The sequence below is a fragment of the Callithrix jacchus genome, chromosome 7, assembly GCF_049354715.1.
Source record: "Callithrix jacchus isolate 240 chromosome 7, calJac240_pri, whole genome shotgun sequence".
In the NCBI taxonomy this organism is placed as follows: domain Eukaryota; kingdom Metazoa; phylum Chordata; class Mammalia; order Primates; family Cebidae; genus Callithrix; species Callithrix jacchus.
Window position 1 is genome coordinate 151,772,192 of NC_133508.1, and position 17,117 is coordinate 151,789,308.

The 17,117-nt window shown below is 39.3% G+C and overlaps 1 protein-coding gene across 2 annotated transcripts in view; it reads right to left on the reverse strand.

Annotated features, from left to right (window-relative positions):
• RSBN1 (round spermatid basic protein 1) overlaps window positions 1–16,700 on the reverse strand; it is a 59,734-nt gene extending 43,034 nt beyond the window's left edge. For both annotated transcript variants that reach the window (XM_002751255.7, XM_078332801.1), the window contains exons 1-2: window positions 15,933–16,700; window positions 805–1,478 (exon numbers count right to left, since the gene is read on the reverse strand). In XM_002751255.7, the coding sequence (XP_002751301.3) occupies window positions 805–1,478; window positions 15,933–16,635 (1,377 nt within the window). In that variant the 5' untranslated portion in view covers window positions 16,636–16,700. The remainder of the gene's footprint in view (window positions 1–804; window positions 1,479–15,932) is intronic.
• Window positions 16,701–17,117: the final 417 nt, after the last annotated feature.

A 17,117-nucleotide genomic window follows, 5' to 3' on the forward strand; every position in this document is an offset into this window, starting at 1 on the left:
CAAAAAAAGAAAAAAGAAAGAAAAGTAAAAGTCTCCATTAAAGTTGAATTTGTAATATGTACTACACAAACTTACAGCTGATATACATAATATATACTGCACAAACTTCAATTCTTATGAGAAAAGCAAGTAAGAAAAAAACTAGGACAGATTATTAACTTTTAATGCCCTAAAATAACTTCACTGAAAAAAATGTTTGGTTAAAATCACTGGTTAAGAAGGAGACGTTTCCCTGCTGACTTAAGCCTAGCTGCCCAAGCAAGGCTTCAGAAAATGTCTTCACCTACAACAATGCCTAGGCAGAAGGAGCAGAGGCTACGGCGGTCTTCCTAATGACACTTCCAAGTCACATTAATAGGGTATATTTCTGGGATGGACTGCCAACAAGTTACTGAAAGAGATATAAAAACTGCAAAAATCTGGCAAATAAACAGGCCCATGTCCTCCTGTGTTTTATTATGATATAAAAGCAAACCTCAACTGAAGTTATCCTGAGACCAGATGTCAGTCATATCCTCCATGCTAACATTACCTGATTTGTGCGGGACCAGATAAGCTTTCAAGCTAGTTTTCCATAAAGATTTGTAACACGTATAAAGCATTCCTTCTAGCAAATAAGAAACCCCACCCAAAGAACTCAGTAATTAAGACTTTTTAATTAGAGGAACAGACAAACAATTGAAGCACCTTTATTACCATAAACTTGTTATCAAATGTGCTGGTATGTGCTATGCAACAGAATGAGGTTAATTCTGCTTAGAACTGTATTTACTAAATAATTTTTAACAATGATGTTTACCTTACCTGAGTGTGAAAATTTGAAATGGTGGTTGTTTCAATATCTTTCTTGCCCAGAATTTCCATTTTCACTGGAGTGTTGGGGAAATTAAAAGCAAAGTAGTCCAAGAAGTCTGGGAGATAAGCAGCCGCTCCATGCACTATTGCTAAAGCATAGTAAGCAGCATTTTTCTCATTTTCACTGAATGTCAAAGCAAGAAACTCCTCAGAAAATCTCTCCATCTCCATTGGAGACAAAAATGAGAGTTCATCCATGTAAGCATGAAGGACAAGAGCACCACCATTGGACTGGTGTTCCTCATGAATAAAGTTGCTAAATTTAGTACCTGTTTTTAAGAAATTTCTACGAATAGAATGTTCCTGGTGAGTCATGAAAGGTGTTTGTACTCCCTGGGGTACCCGATATTCTTGCATGCCCAAATTTAATCGGCACAGCTGTTCATCTTTCAGATACCTGAAGGACTCCTTATTAAGTCCTGAAGTGCTATTTATTTGTCCTTGGGTGAGAATTTCTTTACTGATGCGGGTCAGGCCAGCACAGACGGTTTGTACTTCCTTATTGTACATTTTAAGGCGTCTTCCGCGCATGTCTTCTCGGTGTTTCTTTTTCTTTTTCTTCTTTATTTTCTTCACGACAAAATCATCAGCTCTCTGGGTTTTACCATTTTCATCTGGTGTTTCTGGCCATAATAATTAAAAAAAAGTTAGTTGCTAGGACTAGTGTCAACATACAAGCTTCTTAAGGCACTTGATCTCATTAAATACTCTATCTCAATTTCTCTGAATTTGCTACTACAACTTACATGTTTAGAAAATGAATGAGACAGAGATCTTAAAATATAATAATATTCTGGATTGAAGAAAAGAATAAAAGAATTGAAGGTATCCATTTTTCAAAGCAGTTTTACTGATAACAGAGAAAAATCAGAAATAATTCACACATCCAAAAAAAAAAAGAAAATGGTTAAACAAATTGTGATATAGCAATGATATGAAACATACAATAGCTAAATATGATAATTCCGAAATCGTAACAACACAGATCCTTTTGTGTTCAGTAACCTTCATAAAATTCAAATTTAAGCTGGACATATTTTGCTGTTGGCCTATGAGTTACTATGATACATATAGACAAATCAAAAGCAAATTAAGCCATGAGATATCATTTTTTTCCTATCAAGATGGCAAAGTTTGTGGTTTCTGGTCATTCTCAACTACTGTTGCTGGAAGTATAACCTGGTACAACTTTCTGAAGGGCAATTTAGTGATACATGTCAAAAGTCTCCAAACCACCATCGCATGTGTATACCTATGTAACAAACCAGCACGTTCTGCACATGTACCCTAGAACTTAAAGTATAATTTAAAATAAAAATTCTAAACCTCAGACCCAGAAGTTTCATTTCCAAGTAAATGTTATCTAAGAAAATAACTGAAGATTAGCAAGGCACAGTGGCTCATGCCTGTAATCCTAGCACCTTGGGAGGCTAAGGCGGGTGGATTGCCTGAGCTCAGGAGTTCAAGACCAGCCTGGGCAACATGATGAAACCCCGTCTCTACTAAAATACAAAAAATTAGCCAGGTGTGGCGGTGTGTGCCTATAGTCCCAGCTACTCGGGAGGCAGAGGCAGGAGAATTGCTTGAACTGTGGAGGCAGAAGTTGCAGTGAGCTGAGATCCCGCCACCGTACTCCAGCCTGGGACACCGCAAGACTGTCTTAAAAAAAAAAAAAGAAAATAATTGAAGATTATAGGAAGATATTCATGACAGTATTATTTAAAACAACAAAACAGGGAATGTTCTAAATGTCTAGTAACAGGGGACTGATTAAACTCTGATAGTTACATGTTATAAAATGCTACCTAGCCATTATAAATTACATTATAGATGAAAAAACTGCCTGATAAATTAGAAGGTTACAAAATGCTTAGACTGTCATTCTTTCAGAAAGCCTTCTCTTCCCCACCTAACTTGGATAGCTATTCCTGCTACGCGCTCTCTTGGTTTTGTATCCCCATCTTAGCACTTATACTCTGTTATTAACATTTAATTTTCCACCTCTCCCCTAGACTGTCATCAATCTAAGGTCAGGGATGTATATCTTACCTTTCTTTCCCAAGCACTTAACACATGTACATTCTGATCCCATTTTTATATAAATATTCATTCATCCAAACATTTAAGAACCTAAGTGCTAGGTATGCTTCTGAGCACTAGGGCCACAGTGCTGACTAGGACATACACAATCCTAATCTCTTGGATCTTTCTCTCCTCCTTTTTGAGGAGTATGGAGTCTCGCTATGTTGCCTAGGCAGGTCTCAAACTCCTGGGCTCAAGCTATACTCCTGCCTCTACCTCCCTAAGTGCTGGGATTACAGGTATGAGCCATGGTCCCTGGCATCTCTTGGATCTTATGATCTAATTGTACAAGGAAAATACCAGGTAATGATAAATGGGATGCACTAAGTTTGAAGCTTTTGGGAGGTAACATTTGGAATAATTCCTAAATATTAAGACAAGCCAGGCATGTAAAGGTCTAGGAGAAAATATTCCAGAAAGAAGGAAAGGACCTGAAGAGATGAAAAAAATCAGACAGATCTACAGATACTTTATACACACACACAAACACACATACACACACACACACATACACACTCTCTCCTCTCTCTCTCTCTCTCTCACTCTCTCTGCACACAAACATACACAAGCACATACACACAGAAAAATATCTGGAGACTTTGGGAGGCCACAGCGGGCAGATCACAAGGTCAAGAGATTGAGATCATCCTGGCTAACATGGTCGCTACTAAAAAATACAAAAATTAGATGGGTGTGGTGGCGCACGCCTGTAGTCCCAGCTACTCAGGAGGCTGAGGCAAGGGAACTGCTTGAACCTGGGAGGCAGAGGTTGCAGTGAGCCAAGATCACACCACTGCACTCCAGCCTAGCGCCTGGTGACAGAGCGAGACTCTGTCTCAAAAAAAAAAAAAGAAAAATATCTGGAGAAATATATACCAAGCTATTAATGGTAGTTATCTATTGGTGGTAGAATTCTAAATGTCTAGCTTCTTTTCTGCTTAACTGAATTTTCAATTTTTCTATAATAAACATATTATTTTATCATTTAAAACTTATTTAATTTTTAAAGGATTATCATGGATTGACAAACCCAAGATAGAATGACATATTTTGTTTACTAGTTGGAAAATATACTTAGCAAGAAACTTTCAGGATTAAATACCAGGTACAGTCCTGTCCTGACCAACCTTCTAGTTTGGTCTAATATTTACTGTATAGAATTTACCCACCAAACAATTGTTTTTTTCTGATATAACTGAAGTAATTTGGAGTTAAGACAAATATTCCAACTAATCCTATTATTACATCTAGAAAAACATTTACTTCAGGCCAGGCACAGTGGCTCAAGCCTGTAATCCCAGCACTTTGGGAGGCCAAGGCGGGTGGATCACGAGGTCAAGAGATCGAGACCAACCTGGTCAACAAGGTGAAACCCTGTCTCTACTAAAAATACAAAAAATTAGCTGGGCACGGTGGCGCGTGCCTGTAATCCCAGCTACTCAGGAGGCTGAGGCAGGAGAATTGCCTGAACCCAGGAGGCGGAGGTTGCGGTGAGCCGAGATTGCGCCATTGCACTCCAGCCTGGGTAATAAGAGCAAAACTCCATCTCAAAATAAAAAAAAAATTTAATTCGTTGTAATATGTAAATGAATGACAGTTCCAGTACTCTATATAAAATCACTCCAAGTCAACCAGCTATTATGTTTATGAAACATTCTAAAGAAAATACTTTAAAAAGCAAGTCAAAGACTTTACCAATGACAAATAACTTCCACTGTCTTTCATATTTTCTTTTTTAAGTATAATAAAATGAAAACCCTTTATTTGTAAATATCACTTGTAATTAAACTGTGATCAAATACCAAAACACATATAATCAGAATACTGTTAACCTGGCAAGAGAAAAAGTCATCTTTTATTCTATATACAACTAAATATTTGAGAATTAAACCCTGAGTAATAATAATTTATACTTCTTACCAAATAAAGTTAATCTAAATACTTTCCCCAATATCAAATCAGTAATTTAGGCAATTCTCCCAAGCAACTAAATGTTAATGCCATTAAATATAAAGGTTAGACCAATTTAAAAATAGTCATCTAATGACCCTCTGCTATTAACATTTTAGCAATTTCACAGGAAAACAAAAAAATATCTCCGATCTTCTTATTTTAAGCTTCAGAAGAGGTATTTGGTATGCAGAAAATGAACTGCGACCTAGATCTGCCACTAAAATTAACACCAAGAAAAAACCACATTTACTGTAACACATTTTCTATATTACTATCAGTTTTCCAGTGGTATTTTTAATATGACCAATTCCTGTGGGTTTCACTTATATGAGTTTCACAAAATTCACTTACATGAAAACCATGCAATTAGTCCAACATGACCCATCTCAAAAAAAAAAACCAAAAAAAAAAAAAGGAAAAGGAAAAACCCACTGTATAAAGAACTTACATTGTAATCTCATAAATCAACATAATAAAAATTTTAAATATGAAAAAAATTCCAATCTATCTTCTCACTAATCCTGTTTTCAACTTTTTTTTTGAGACAGAGTCTCGCTGTCACCCAGGCTGGAGTGCAGTGGCACAATCTTGGCTCACTCCAGCCTCTGCCTCCGGGGTTGGGTTCCAGCAAGTCTCCTGCCTCAGCCTCCGGAGTAGCTAAGGCTACAGGCGTGCTCCACTACACACAGCTAATGGTTTGTATTTTTAGTAGAGACAGGGTTTCACCATGTTGGTCAGGCTGGTCTCTAACTCCTGACCTCAAGCAATTCGCCTGCCTTAGCCTCCCAAAGTGCTGGGATTACAGGCATGTGCCATTGTGCCCAGACTCAGCTTTTGACTTTTATCTAACTTAAGCTAAGATATAGAAAGTTGGACTTTGTTTACAGAGAAATTTAAGACTACTCATTTCATACTGGTTAACAAATCTCCATGAATAAACAAAATGTATTACTAAATTATTATGGTGGCAACTAGTTGAAAATGGCATATGTATACACAAGTTGTTAAAGATTATTATCAAATGCTTGCCACTGTTGTTTTATGAGAAAAATAACAATTGCCTTGCCTTGAATTCAAAACGTTATTTGAAAGTCAGTGTCCAAAGCCTTCACAACCTTTCTATTTCTGGTTTTAGCTTTCCAACAGAGAATCTATTCAGCACATTATTAGTATTTCCAATACTGTAAAAGCTAAAATTTATTGACTGCGGTTCTTTTAGAAAAAGAGCCAACCTACACTATAACTGTGATTAAGAAAAGCTCTCATAGATTGAACTGTGTGATTAAATATAAAAAGAAATACATAATTCTACAGAGGAAGATACATTTACCTAAGAAACAAATTGCTGGCTGTCTTTAAAAAGGTCATTATTAATATATGACATTACTCATAAGATCCTCATATGTGCTAATACTACCAATATTATCAATTATTGTCATCTAATTTCATACCTTTGAAAGTTTTCACTGATACAAAAAAATAGCTTTCCACAGTATTAAGTTCTTTTTTTTTTTTTTTTAAGGGGGTTTTACTCTCGACCAGGCTGGAGGGCAGTGCTGCAGTCTGGGCTCACTGCAACCTCTGCCTCCCAAGTTCACACCGTTCTCCCATCAGCCTCCCAAGTAACTAGAGGCGCACATCACTGTGCTCAGCTAATTCTTGTATATTTTGGTACAGACAGGGTTTCACTGTGTTGGCCAGGCTGGTATCAAACTCCTGACCTCAAGTGATCTATCTGCCTCAATCTCCCAAAGTACATGGGATTATAGGCATGAGCCACCATGCCTGGCCTACAAAACTTAAGGTCTTAACAGTAATTAATTCTTACACTCAAATTATGGCTTAGAACTGGAAAAAAAAAAAGTAGTATCTTCAGTTCCTAAAAATCATGGTAGATGAACAAAAGCAAAACAAGTGTAATTGCTTTCATCTTATTATTCATGATTTTTTAAAGGGCTAAAGTTGTTTTCTAAAAATAAACTTTTTTCGGTCTTCTTGAGAGTTCTTCCAGTACTATATACATACCTGACTAAAAAGAAAAAACAAAACACTACTCATTTTGTAAACCAAACATTTGTGAATCGTATGTTTTTAACACTGCCTTACTTTACCCACCATCTCTTTATATTATGGTGTTTTAAGAGCACTGTCTAGGTTTAAATCCCTGTTCTATCACTTTCTAGAAGTATAACATTTTTTTCGCTAAACCTTTACCATTTTTTTTAAGAGCAGTTTCAGATTCCTAGAACTATAAACCACATCTGCCTCCCACAAATGCATAGTCTTCCCCGATTATCATCACCTCCAGCCAGAGTGGAATGTTTGTTACAACTGATGCGTCTACACTGACACATCGTTATCTGCCCACAGTCCGTGGTTTACATTCAGGTTCATTCTTGGTGCTGTATATTCTGTGGGTTTGGATAAATGTATGACATGTATCCACCATTAATTAAATAGCATAAAGAGTAGTTTTGCTGTCCTATAAAATGCTCTGTGCTCTGCCTATTCATGCATCCCTCTCCAAAACCCTAGGAACCACTGATCTTTTAACTTTCTCCATAGTTTTGCTTTTCCAGAGTGTCATATAATTAGAATCACACAATATGCTGCCTTTTCAGAATGGCTTCTTTCACTTAGTAATATGCATTTAAGGTTCCTCCATGTCTTTTCATGGCTTGATAGCTCCTTTCTTTTTAGCACTGAATAATATTCTACCGTCTGGATGTACCACAGTTTATCCATTTACCTACTGAAGGACATTTTGATTGCTTCCCAGTTTTGGCAATTACGAATAAACCTGTTATAAACACCTATTCACAGGTTTTTGTGAGGACATAAATTTTCAGCTCCTCTGGGTAAATATCAAAGAGTATGACTACTGGATCATATAGTAAGAGTATATTTAGTTTTGTTAAGAAGCTGCCAAACTATCTTCCCTAGTGGCTATATCATTTTGCATTCCCAACAATAATGACTGAGATAGCATAACTTTTTGCAAGTTAATTTCTTTGCACTGCTTCTCAATGGTAAAACTGGAGGAAAAAACAGTGTCTCGTCATAAAATTCATGTGCAGGGTACGTGAAAAATGCATGTACTTATAATAGTACTAGAACAAACACTCAATACATGTTAACTACTAATTACTGCCAAAAACAGTTGAATTACAGAGGCAGTAGAGTGTACTATTTAAGACAAGAACAAGCGCCACACAGTTAGATAAACCTAGGTCAATGTCCCAGGTCTATTGTTTACTAAGGTCTCTGCCTAAGCTCTTAAATCTCTTTAAACCTCAATTTTCTCATCTTGAAATGTTATTAAGTCTAGGTACAGTGGCTCATGTCTGTAATTCCAGCACTTTGGGAGACTGAAGCAGGAAGATTGCTGGAGTCAAGGAATCCAAGACCAGCCTGGGCGATACAGCAAGATCCATCTTTACAAAAATTAAAACTTAAAAAAAATTAGCTGGGCTTGGAAGTGCATGTCTTCCAAGGCTGAGGTGGGAGGATTGCTTGGGCCTAGGAGTTCAAGTTACAACGAGCTATAATCACTCACTCCACTCCAGCCTGCATGACAGAGTGAGACCCTGTCTCAGGAAGCAGGGGGAAGGTATTAATACTAGAGTCTATCTCATACTTATTTTAAGGATTAAATGAGACACTGAATATAATCACCATATATGACATACAATAAGTCTTTTATCATCTTGATTATCAAGAGAAACACATAAAAAAGATCTCTGGAAGAGGAAAGAAAACTTATTTACCAAGTGTCTAATAGGGACCACAATGTTACCTCATTTTAATCCTCAAACAAACCAATGAAGTACAAAGAAAGAAACAGAACCTGAAACAAGATATGTAATTTATATTAGGTCACAAAGCTAGTAGACAACAGCCAAGATTCAAACTTTTCACCTATCTGACTGCAAAACTCAAACTCTTCCAACAAACTGCACACTACACTCTGTTCTTTTCTGCCTCCACTATCAGACATCTCCCTGCAACACTCCCATTAGATGATCAACTAAGATTATCTGGTTACAATTAATGGACCTGAGGTAGCTTGGAAGAAAGGGAGTATTACTTAAACAAATATTTTACTTAGTGCCCATTCCAAAATTTTTCATGCCCTTAAATATGTTTTTGCCTCTGTCTGGGTGAGTAGGGAAAAGTATTAGTCCCTACAGTTGCTGTTCTGATAAATAAGATTATTTATTTCAATTCCCTTATAATCCCAATAATTCTCCATTTCTGACATCAAAAACAAGTGTTTCTGGACTTAAAATTCCTGCTTTTTGACATGTGAGAACATTTCCATTAAATGTCTGGCTCAGGAACACTTAAACTCTGTGATAGCAGCCAGGCAAGTGGTCAAAAGTGAAAAACAAAATGAGAAAGCAAAGATGACTCACAAGGGCATACATACGAGCAATCCCTTCACGGAATGACACTGGAGAAGAGCGCCTACAGGGGCGGTCTTTCCTTTCTTTTCTTTTAAACAAAATATTAAAATCATGAATTTACTAACCAATAATAATTAAAAAGAAGCATCACTTCTTTTGATAGTTTTTTGAGGAAGTATATTTGTCCTATGTTTTCATGAGCAATAAGAGAAAAAAAACCTAAGATTTCAAAAGACATAGGTAACTACCAGTTTAGACTCAAGCCTATTACCTATATAAAAGAAAAACAACATTTAAATATCTCTTTGTTAAATAATTAACCCCAGTGTGCATAGCAGAAAGATAGGTCAACTGGTCCATAAGCAAAAACAACTGAGTTCTGTATTCTGCTCTATCACTAACTAGAAAATGCTAAGTATTTTACGTCACCACTCTGAAAATCATTTTGCTTTCTGTTTTACAGATGAACAAGTTTACCCTAGCAATTACAGATTAAATTTTTGTTTCAACTATTTATGAACAACTCCAAATGTCTGAGACTCTAAAAATGAATTCGGATTAAATACTGTTGGACTGCTCTGCAGGAAGGAACATGTCTCTTAAGTTAACTCAAGGGTGACAAACTTTTTCTATAAAAGGCCATATACTAGGCTTTGCAGTTGTTACGGTCTCTGCCCCAACTACTCTATTCTGCTACTGTAGGGCAAAAACTACCATAGACAATATGTACGAATGAACAGAGCTATATTCCAATAATGCTTTCTTTATTTCTGGACACAGTTTAAATTTCATGTGATTCCCATGTGCTACAAGATCGTTCCAACTATTTTAAATTGTAAAAACCATTGTTAGGGTGGGTGCAGTGGCTCACACCTATAATCCCAGAACTTGTGGGAGGCTGAGCCAGGCAGATTGCCTGAGGTCAGGAGTTCAAGATCAGCCTGGCCAACATGGTGAAATCCCATTTCTACTAAAAATACAAAATTAGCTAGGTATGATGGAGGGTGCCTGTAATCCAAGCTACTTGGGAGGCTGAGGCATGAGAATCTTGCGAATCCAGTAGGTGGAGGTTACACTGAGCTGAGATCACACCACTAAACTCCAGCCTGGGCCACAATGAGACTTGTCTTAAGAAAAAAATTGTTATACATTACAGGTTGTACTTCATTTTGAAAAAAAGTACAATGGAAGAAGATTAACTTTTTCAACAAAAGGTGCTAGAGCAAATATTTATCCGTAGGCAAGAATTTAAAAAGTCACTTAAACCTCAAACCTGTACAAAATTAACTCAAAGAGATGACAGATTTAAATATAAAAGTTAAAATTATAAAACTTTTAGGAGAAAACCTTTGGGATGTAGGACTTGGTATGTTAGATATGATGCCAAATATGATCCACTAAAGAAAAAAATCCTGGCCAGGCGCGGTGGCTCACGCCTGTAATCCCAGCACTTTGGGAGGCGGGTGGATCACAAGGTCAAGGGATCAAGACCATCCTGGTCAATATGATGAAACCCCGTCTCTACTAAAAATACAAAAAATTAGCTGGGCATGGTGGCGCGTGCCTGTAATCCCAGCTACTCGTGAGGCTGAGGCAGGAGAATTGCCTGAACCCAGGAGGCGGAGCTTGCGGTGAGCCGAGATCGCGCCATTGCACTCTAGCCTGGGTAAGAAGAGCGAAACTCCGTCTCAAAAAAAAGAAAAAAATCTTAGTAAATTGACTATCGACAAAATTTAAAACTTTTGCTATGTGAAGTATCCCACTGAGAAGACAGAAATGACAAGGCACAGTGGTTCCTGTCTGTAATCCCAACACTATGGTAGGCCAAGGCAGGAGGCTCACTTGAGCCCAGGAGTTTGAAACCAGCCTGGCCAAACCCTGTCTCTGTTGAAAAAAAAAAAGAAGAAAAGAAAAGAAAAATTAGCAGGTGTGGTGGTGCATACTTGTAGTCTCAGCTACTCAGGAGGTTGAGGTGGGAGGATCACTTGAGCCCCAGAGGTAGAGGCTAGAGTGAGCCATGATCACATTACTGCACTCTCCAGCCTGGGTAACAGAGTGAGACCCTCCCGAGAAAGCAAAAACAAACAGGCTGGGCATAGCGGCCCACGCCTGTAATTTCAGCACTTTGGGAGACCAAGGCGCGCAGATCACCTAAGGTCAGGAGTTCAAGACCAGCCTGACCAACATGGCGAAATCCTGCCCTTACTAAAAATATAAAAATTAGCCGGGCATGGTGGCAAACACCTGTAATCCCAGCTACTTGGGAGGCTGTGACAGGAGAATCACTTGAACCCGGGAGACAGAAGTTGCAGTGAGCCAGGATTGTGTCACTGCACTCCAGCCTGGCCGACAAAGTGAGAATCCATAAAAAAAAAAAAAAACCCAACAAGCAAACAAACAAAAAGGATGAAAAGCAACAGACTGGGAGAAAATACATGCAAACCATACAAAGAAGCTGTACCTGTGATCTATAAAAAAATTATCAAAACTCAACAATAAAAAACATACAGTTCAAGGACCAAGCACAGTGGCTCACGCCTGCAATCTCAGCACTTTGAGAGGCCAAGGCAGGTAGATCACCTGAGGTCAGGAGTTCAAGACTTGCCTGGTCAACATGGTGAGACCCTGTCTCTACTAAAAATACAAAAAATTAGCTGGACGTGGTGGCAGGCACCTGTAATCCCAGCGACTCGGGAGTCAGAGGCAGGAGAATCACCTGAACCCCAGAGGTGGAGGCTGCAATGAGCCGAGATCTCGCCATTGCACTCCAGCCTGGGCAACAAGAGTGAAACTCCGTCTCAAAAAAAAAAAAGTACACACACACACACACACACACACACACACAAAATTCAACTAGAAAATAGGCAAAAGGTATAAAGAGACATTTTGCTGACCAGGATATATAGATGGCAAACGACAGCAAATGATAATATGAAAAGATGTGTAAAACCACTAGCCATTTGGGAAACATAAATTAAGACCATGATGATATATCACTACCTATCTATTAAAATAGCTAAAATAAAAATAAAAATAGTGACAATACCAGATACTGGCAAGAATGTGGAGAAACCGCATTTCTCTTATATTGCTGACAGGAACGTAAAATGGTACAGACACTCCAGAAAATATTTTAGCAATATCTTAAAAAACAAACAAAACAAACATATACAGTCATTCTTGATATCCATAGAGGATTGGTTCCAGAGCCTCCCAGGACACTAAAATCCAAGGATGATCAACTCCCTGACACAAAATGCCATACTAATTGCTTATAACCTATGCACATCCTCCCCTATACTTTAAATCATCTCCAGATGATTTATACCTAATACAGTGTTAATGCTATATAAATAGTTGTTATACTGTATTGTTTAAAGAACAGTAACAAGAAAAAAGTCCATACAAGTACAGTACAATTTTTTTTTTAATATTTTCAATTCCAGGTTGGCTGAATCCATGGATGTGGCTTACCACACGACCAAAGAAATGAAAGGCTGCATGCACACAAAAACCTAAACATCAATGTTTATAGAAGCTTTATCTATAAAAGGCCAAAACCAAAAATAACCAAAATGTTCTTTCTATAGGGGAATGATTTAATAGGTGAACCACGGTACTTCCATACCATGGAACACTATTAGGCAATGTAATAGAGGGATGGATCTCAGGGACATCATGCTGAGTGAAAAAGTATGTGATCTCCAAAGATCACATACTGTATAATTCCATGTATATAATAGTCTCAACATGACAAAATTACAGAGATGAAAAACAGATTAGTGGTTGCCAGGGGACAGGGATGGTAGAGAGACAGAGGGAGTGACTAAGGCTATAATTTGTGGTGGTGGAATAATGCTTTATGTGGATTGCAGTGGTGGTTACACTAATCTACATATGATAGAATGGCACAAAACTACATATACATTGCACCAATGTCAATTTCCTGGTGTTGGTATTATACAATAGTTATGTAACATGTAACCACTGAAGGAAACTGGTAAAAGGTAAGGACTCTACTATGTTTGCAATTTCCTGTGAATCATTAATTACCCCAGAACAGTTAAAATAGTTTTCAGAAATCTGAGAATAAGCTAAGGAAGTACACAGCTTTGTAAGTAACAAGAATCTGCCCACTCTCCTTATTAATCTTAAAGTTGTTTCAAGGACCAAGCATAATAAAACAATAAATGCTGGTTTTAACTAAGCGTCTACAATGAGCCAGGCACTGTTTTAAGTACTTTCACACAATGCCCTGCTTAATCCATATAACAACCTTATAAATGAAATTCCACAACCCCATTTTACAGGTAGCAAAAGCGTGGTTGAAAGAGGCTAAAGCAATTTGTTCAGGGTCACACAGTAAGTGTTAGAGCCGTGCTTTAAACTCACATTAATACCAGAGGCATGCCTCGTGCATACCACTTTAACAATAAAGATGTTCAGAGGATAAAAAAGGTATTGAGCTATGTGCAAAAGCCTGGATTAAGCAAAGTTAAACCAATTTATTTTCTGTAGGGTTTTCAAAGCTTTTTAAATGCTAGTTCATGTAACATATGTAAAAGGCTAGAGTATACAGTTGTTTCTCAAATGTATTTGACCAAAACAACTCTTTTCCCCCAAAAATCTAGTTTGGGTATATAAATCCAAGAATCTTTTGGCCAAAAGTTAAAATGTTTAAATGGATTTATCTTAACCCACTTCCCTTCTTCACATACTGGCAAACTACAAATATTTAGAGTGGTGTTGTCCAAAGTGGTAGCCACTAGCCATATGTTACTAATTATACATTAATTAGAATTAAATAAAATCAAAATTTCAGTTCCTCAATCATGTCACATTTCAAGTCTGTTCAGGAACCACATGTGGCTACCATATTGGTCAGCACAAATACAGAAAATTTCCATCATCTGAGAAAGTTCTGTCAGTCAGCATTGGGTCAGAAGCTTATTTTTTTAAAGAACATGGGACCTGTAACATCTTCAGAGAAGCACATTGTAAATGATTACATATGTTATTGCCTCTATCCCCCCATAAAACTGGGCTAGGTCAGAGATCCTTGATGATCTAAAGCCACTGTAATGTCAAAGCAGAGGGAAAAGGTAAACAAAGGAGTGGAAAAAATGAATAGCAGGAAGAGAAAGCAACATCATGAAGCCTGGAGATGAAGCTTGAAGCCAGATTCAGGAGTCTGGGTTCTACTCCATTATGCCAGTAATTCTTTTTTTTTTTTTAAACTTAATTTTTTTTGCATTTGGTGCTAATTTAACCGTGATTAAACAGGCCTCTTTATTACTTTGGGCCTCAGTTTCCTTTTCTACAATACAAATTTAAGCCATATGATCACTGATGCCCTCCAGTTCTGTACAGTTAAAACACACACAATGAGAAAGTAGGGAATAAAGGGAAAAATAAAAAGGAAGATCATTGCATATTGGTGGTGGAAACTGGCAATCCTGTCATCTTGCCACAAGTTCTATTCCCAAGGACAAGATTTGGATGCCACCAAACGAATAAAAATTTAATGCCAGTCAATACTTATTGAGCAATTATTTGCAATGAACTATACTATTTGGAAACAGCACCACAAAAAAAAATTAGCCTAAGTTAAGACCAAATATGTGGAAAGAATGCAAGGAAAGACTGGTTCATTAACATGTAATAACCCAACTGGTCTAGTACTAAGAAACAAATAAGTATTTTAAATATTCCTGAGGGAAAACAGCTAGCAAATTATATAAAATAATACACAAAGTATAAACATATGGCATAATAGCATCAAATTTCTTCAACAAATAAAATAAATTCTACAGGTACTTGGGAACAGGAAGACGCCAATTTTGGCCAATCTGATTTTTCTAGAACCCACACTTAATTGGATACTCTTACATTTTCTAGTTAAATATTCTTGAGGGCTGTTGGAATTAACAGGTTCACAAATTGTGCTGGACAGAATAAAATACAACTGGAATTTCAGTCTCTTACTGCACACCCACTTTTCAGATGCGTTGGTCTTATTTCCTCGTATCAAAGGGTACAGAAAATCTTTCACATGCCTATTTTAAGAACTGAAATAGCTAATATGAAAACTTTAAAATGATTTTTACCTCTGGATTAAAAAGAACCAAGATAAACTGTGTTTGGTATTTTACCTTGCAGAAGCTAAGTCAACCAGTGAGCCGTGTAACCTTTATATGAATTCCCTCCTGAAAGACTGGAAACATACCCGTGACTATTCTGGAGTAAGGGAGAGCAGATACTAAAGCTTTCCAGCAAGCAAAACAAGGAGAAGGGATTTCAGCAACATGCCTTTACTTTGGAAAGACATTTTTTAGTACCCCACCTACTAATCTAACGCGGCGCGGAAACCTTGCAGAATTTGAAAACAAATGGTGAGAGGCTCCGGGGGACTGGTAAAGGGGTTAGTAACTGACAGCTCGGCCTCGGAGCGAGAAGCCTCAAGTACTTAGATCAAACTGTGTCAACGATCTGAAATCCAGGGTCCACCCCAGTGGGCTTAGAGAAGTAGAGCAGCAGGAGGTAAGCAGGGGTTTGGCGTGTTTCAGTCCTAAAGATGCGGGATATCGGAACTGAGAGAGACCTAGAACCCAAGCCGGGCAGTTTGCCTGCTCTCACCTCTCTTGGGGGCTTTGATGAGAGGCACCCCTCCAGTCCTCTCGCCGTTTTCCTGCTTGTCCTTGTGCTTGAGATCGGTTCCGCAGGAGCTGGGGTCACCATCGGAGCCGCGGTGGTGATGGTGCTTGTGCCGCTCCTTGTAGCCCTTATGCTTGGGCCCAGCCGCGCTCACCGTCAGAGGCGAGAAGGTGAAGAGGGCCGAGGTGCTTGCGGCCGGGAGAGGGGCAGCGACAGCGGGCCCGGCGGGTGCCAGCGAAGGTGGCGGCGGAGGCGGCAGGAGAAGAGGCTCAACAGGGCCTGGGACAGTTGGGGCTGCATTCGTTGGCGGCAGCGGCCCAGGATGTTGGCGGCTGCGACGCCGGCGGTGAGGGGGAGCGAGAGGGGGCTCCTGGCTCGGCCGCCCCCGCTTCTCCTGAGACCCCCCACTGCTAGATCGGCGCTGCCGCTTCACTCCCCGCGGGGAGACCCCAGCATGAGGTTTCTCCTTCCCTTCTTTGTCCGGCTCCTCCTGCGCCGCCACCGCCCGTACTACGCGCACCGCTCCGACCTGCGCAGCCATTTCACCCACAAACACACATTTAAATGGCCCGACCGCCCCCCCGTCCGCGCATCGCGCAAGCGCCGCCCGCGCACTGCCCGCTGGGCATTGGAGTCTCTCCCCCGCCCTCCACTTGTCGGCCGCTCTTCGTCCAGAGATGAACATGCCGGAAGCGGCCGTTCCCAGCTTTTCTCCGCAGGCCCTTCCAACCGACCTTCTATTGTAAAAGCACCCTGGGCCGCGCAAAGCGTCATGGGAACTGTAGTTCCGCCGCGCCCCGCGCCGTGTCCCCTACTCTGAGTGGAGAAGCGGAAAGGGAGCGTGCGCGAAGTCACGCTTCTGGCTGCGACGCAACCGCTGCTGGGCGGTGATTTGCCGCCAACCGCCCTAACGGCCGAAACAATGTTAATGGCTTTCAGAGTCTGGCGCCGTGTTCCCATTATCATCTTCCTGTGACCCTTCCTCATTTTACACAGGGGAGGTGGTCTCTACAGTGACTTTTAAATTTAACATTCCTCTCATAACCTTTGTGAGGTGAAAGAATCTCCATCCTTTTAACTTTGACGGTAGATGAAGGTGAAAAGAGGATTTAGTAACATGTAAAGTAAGGCTGGTTTTGCTGTAAAAATAAGATAGGGCCGCAATTC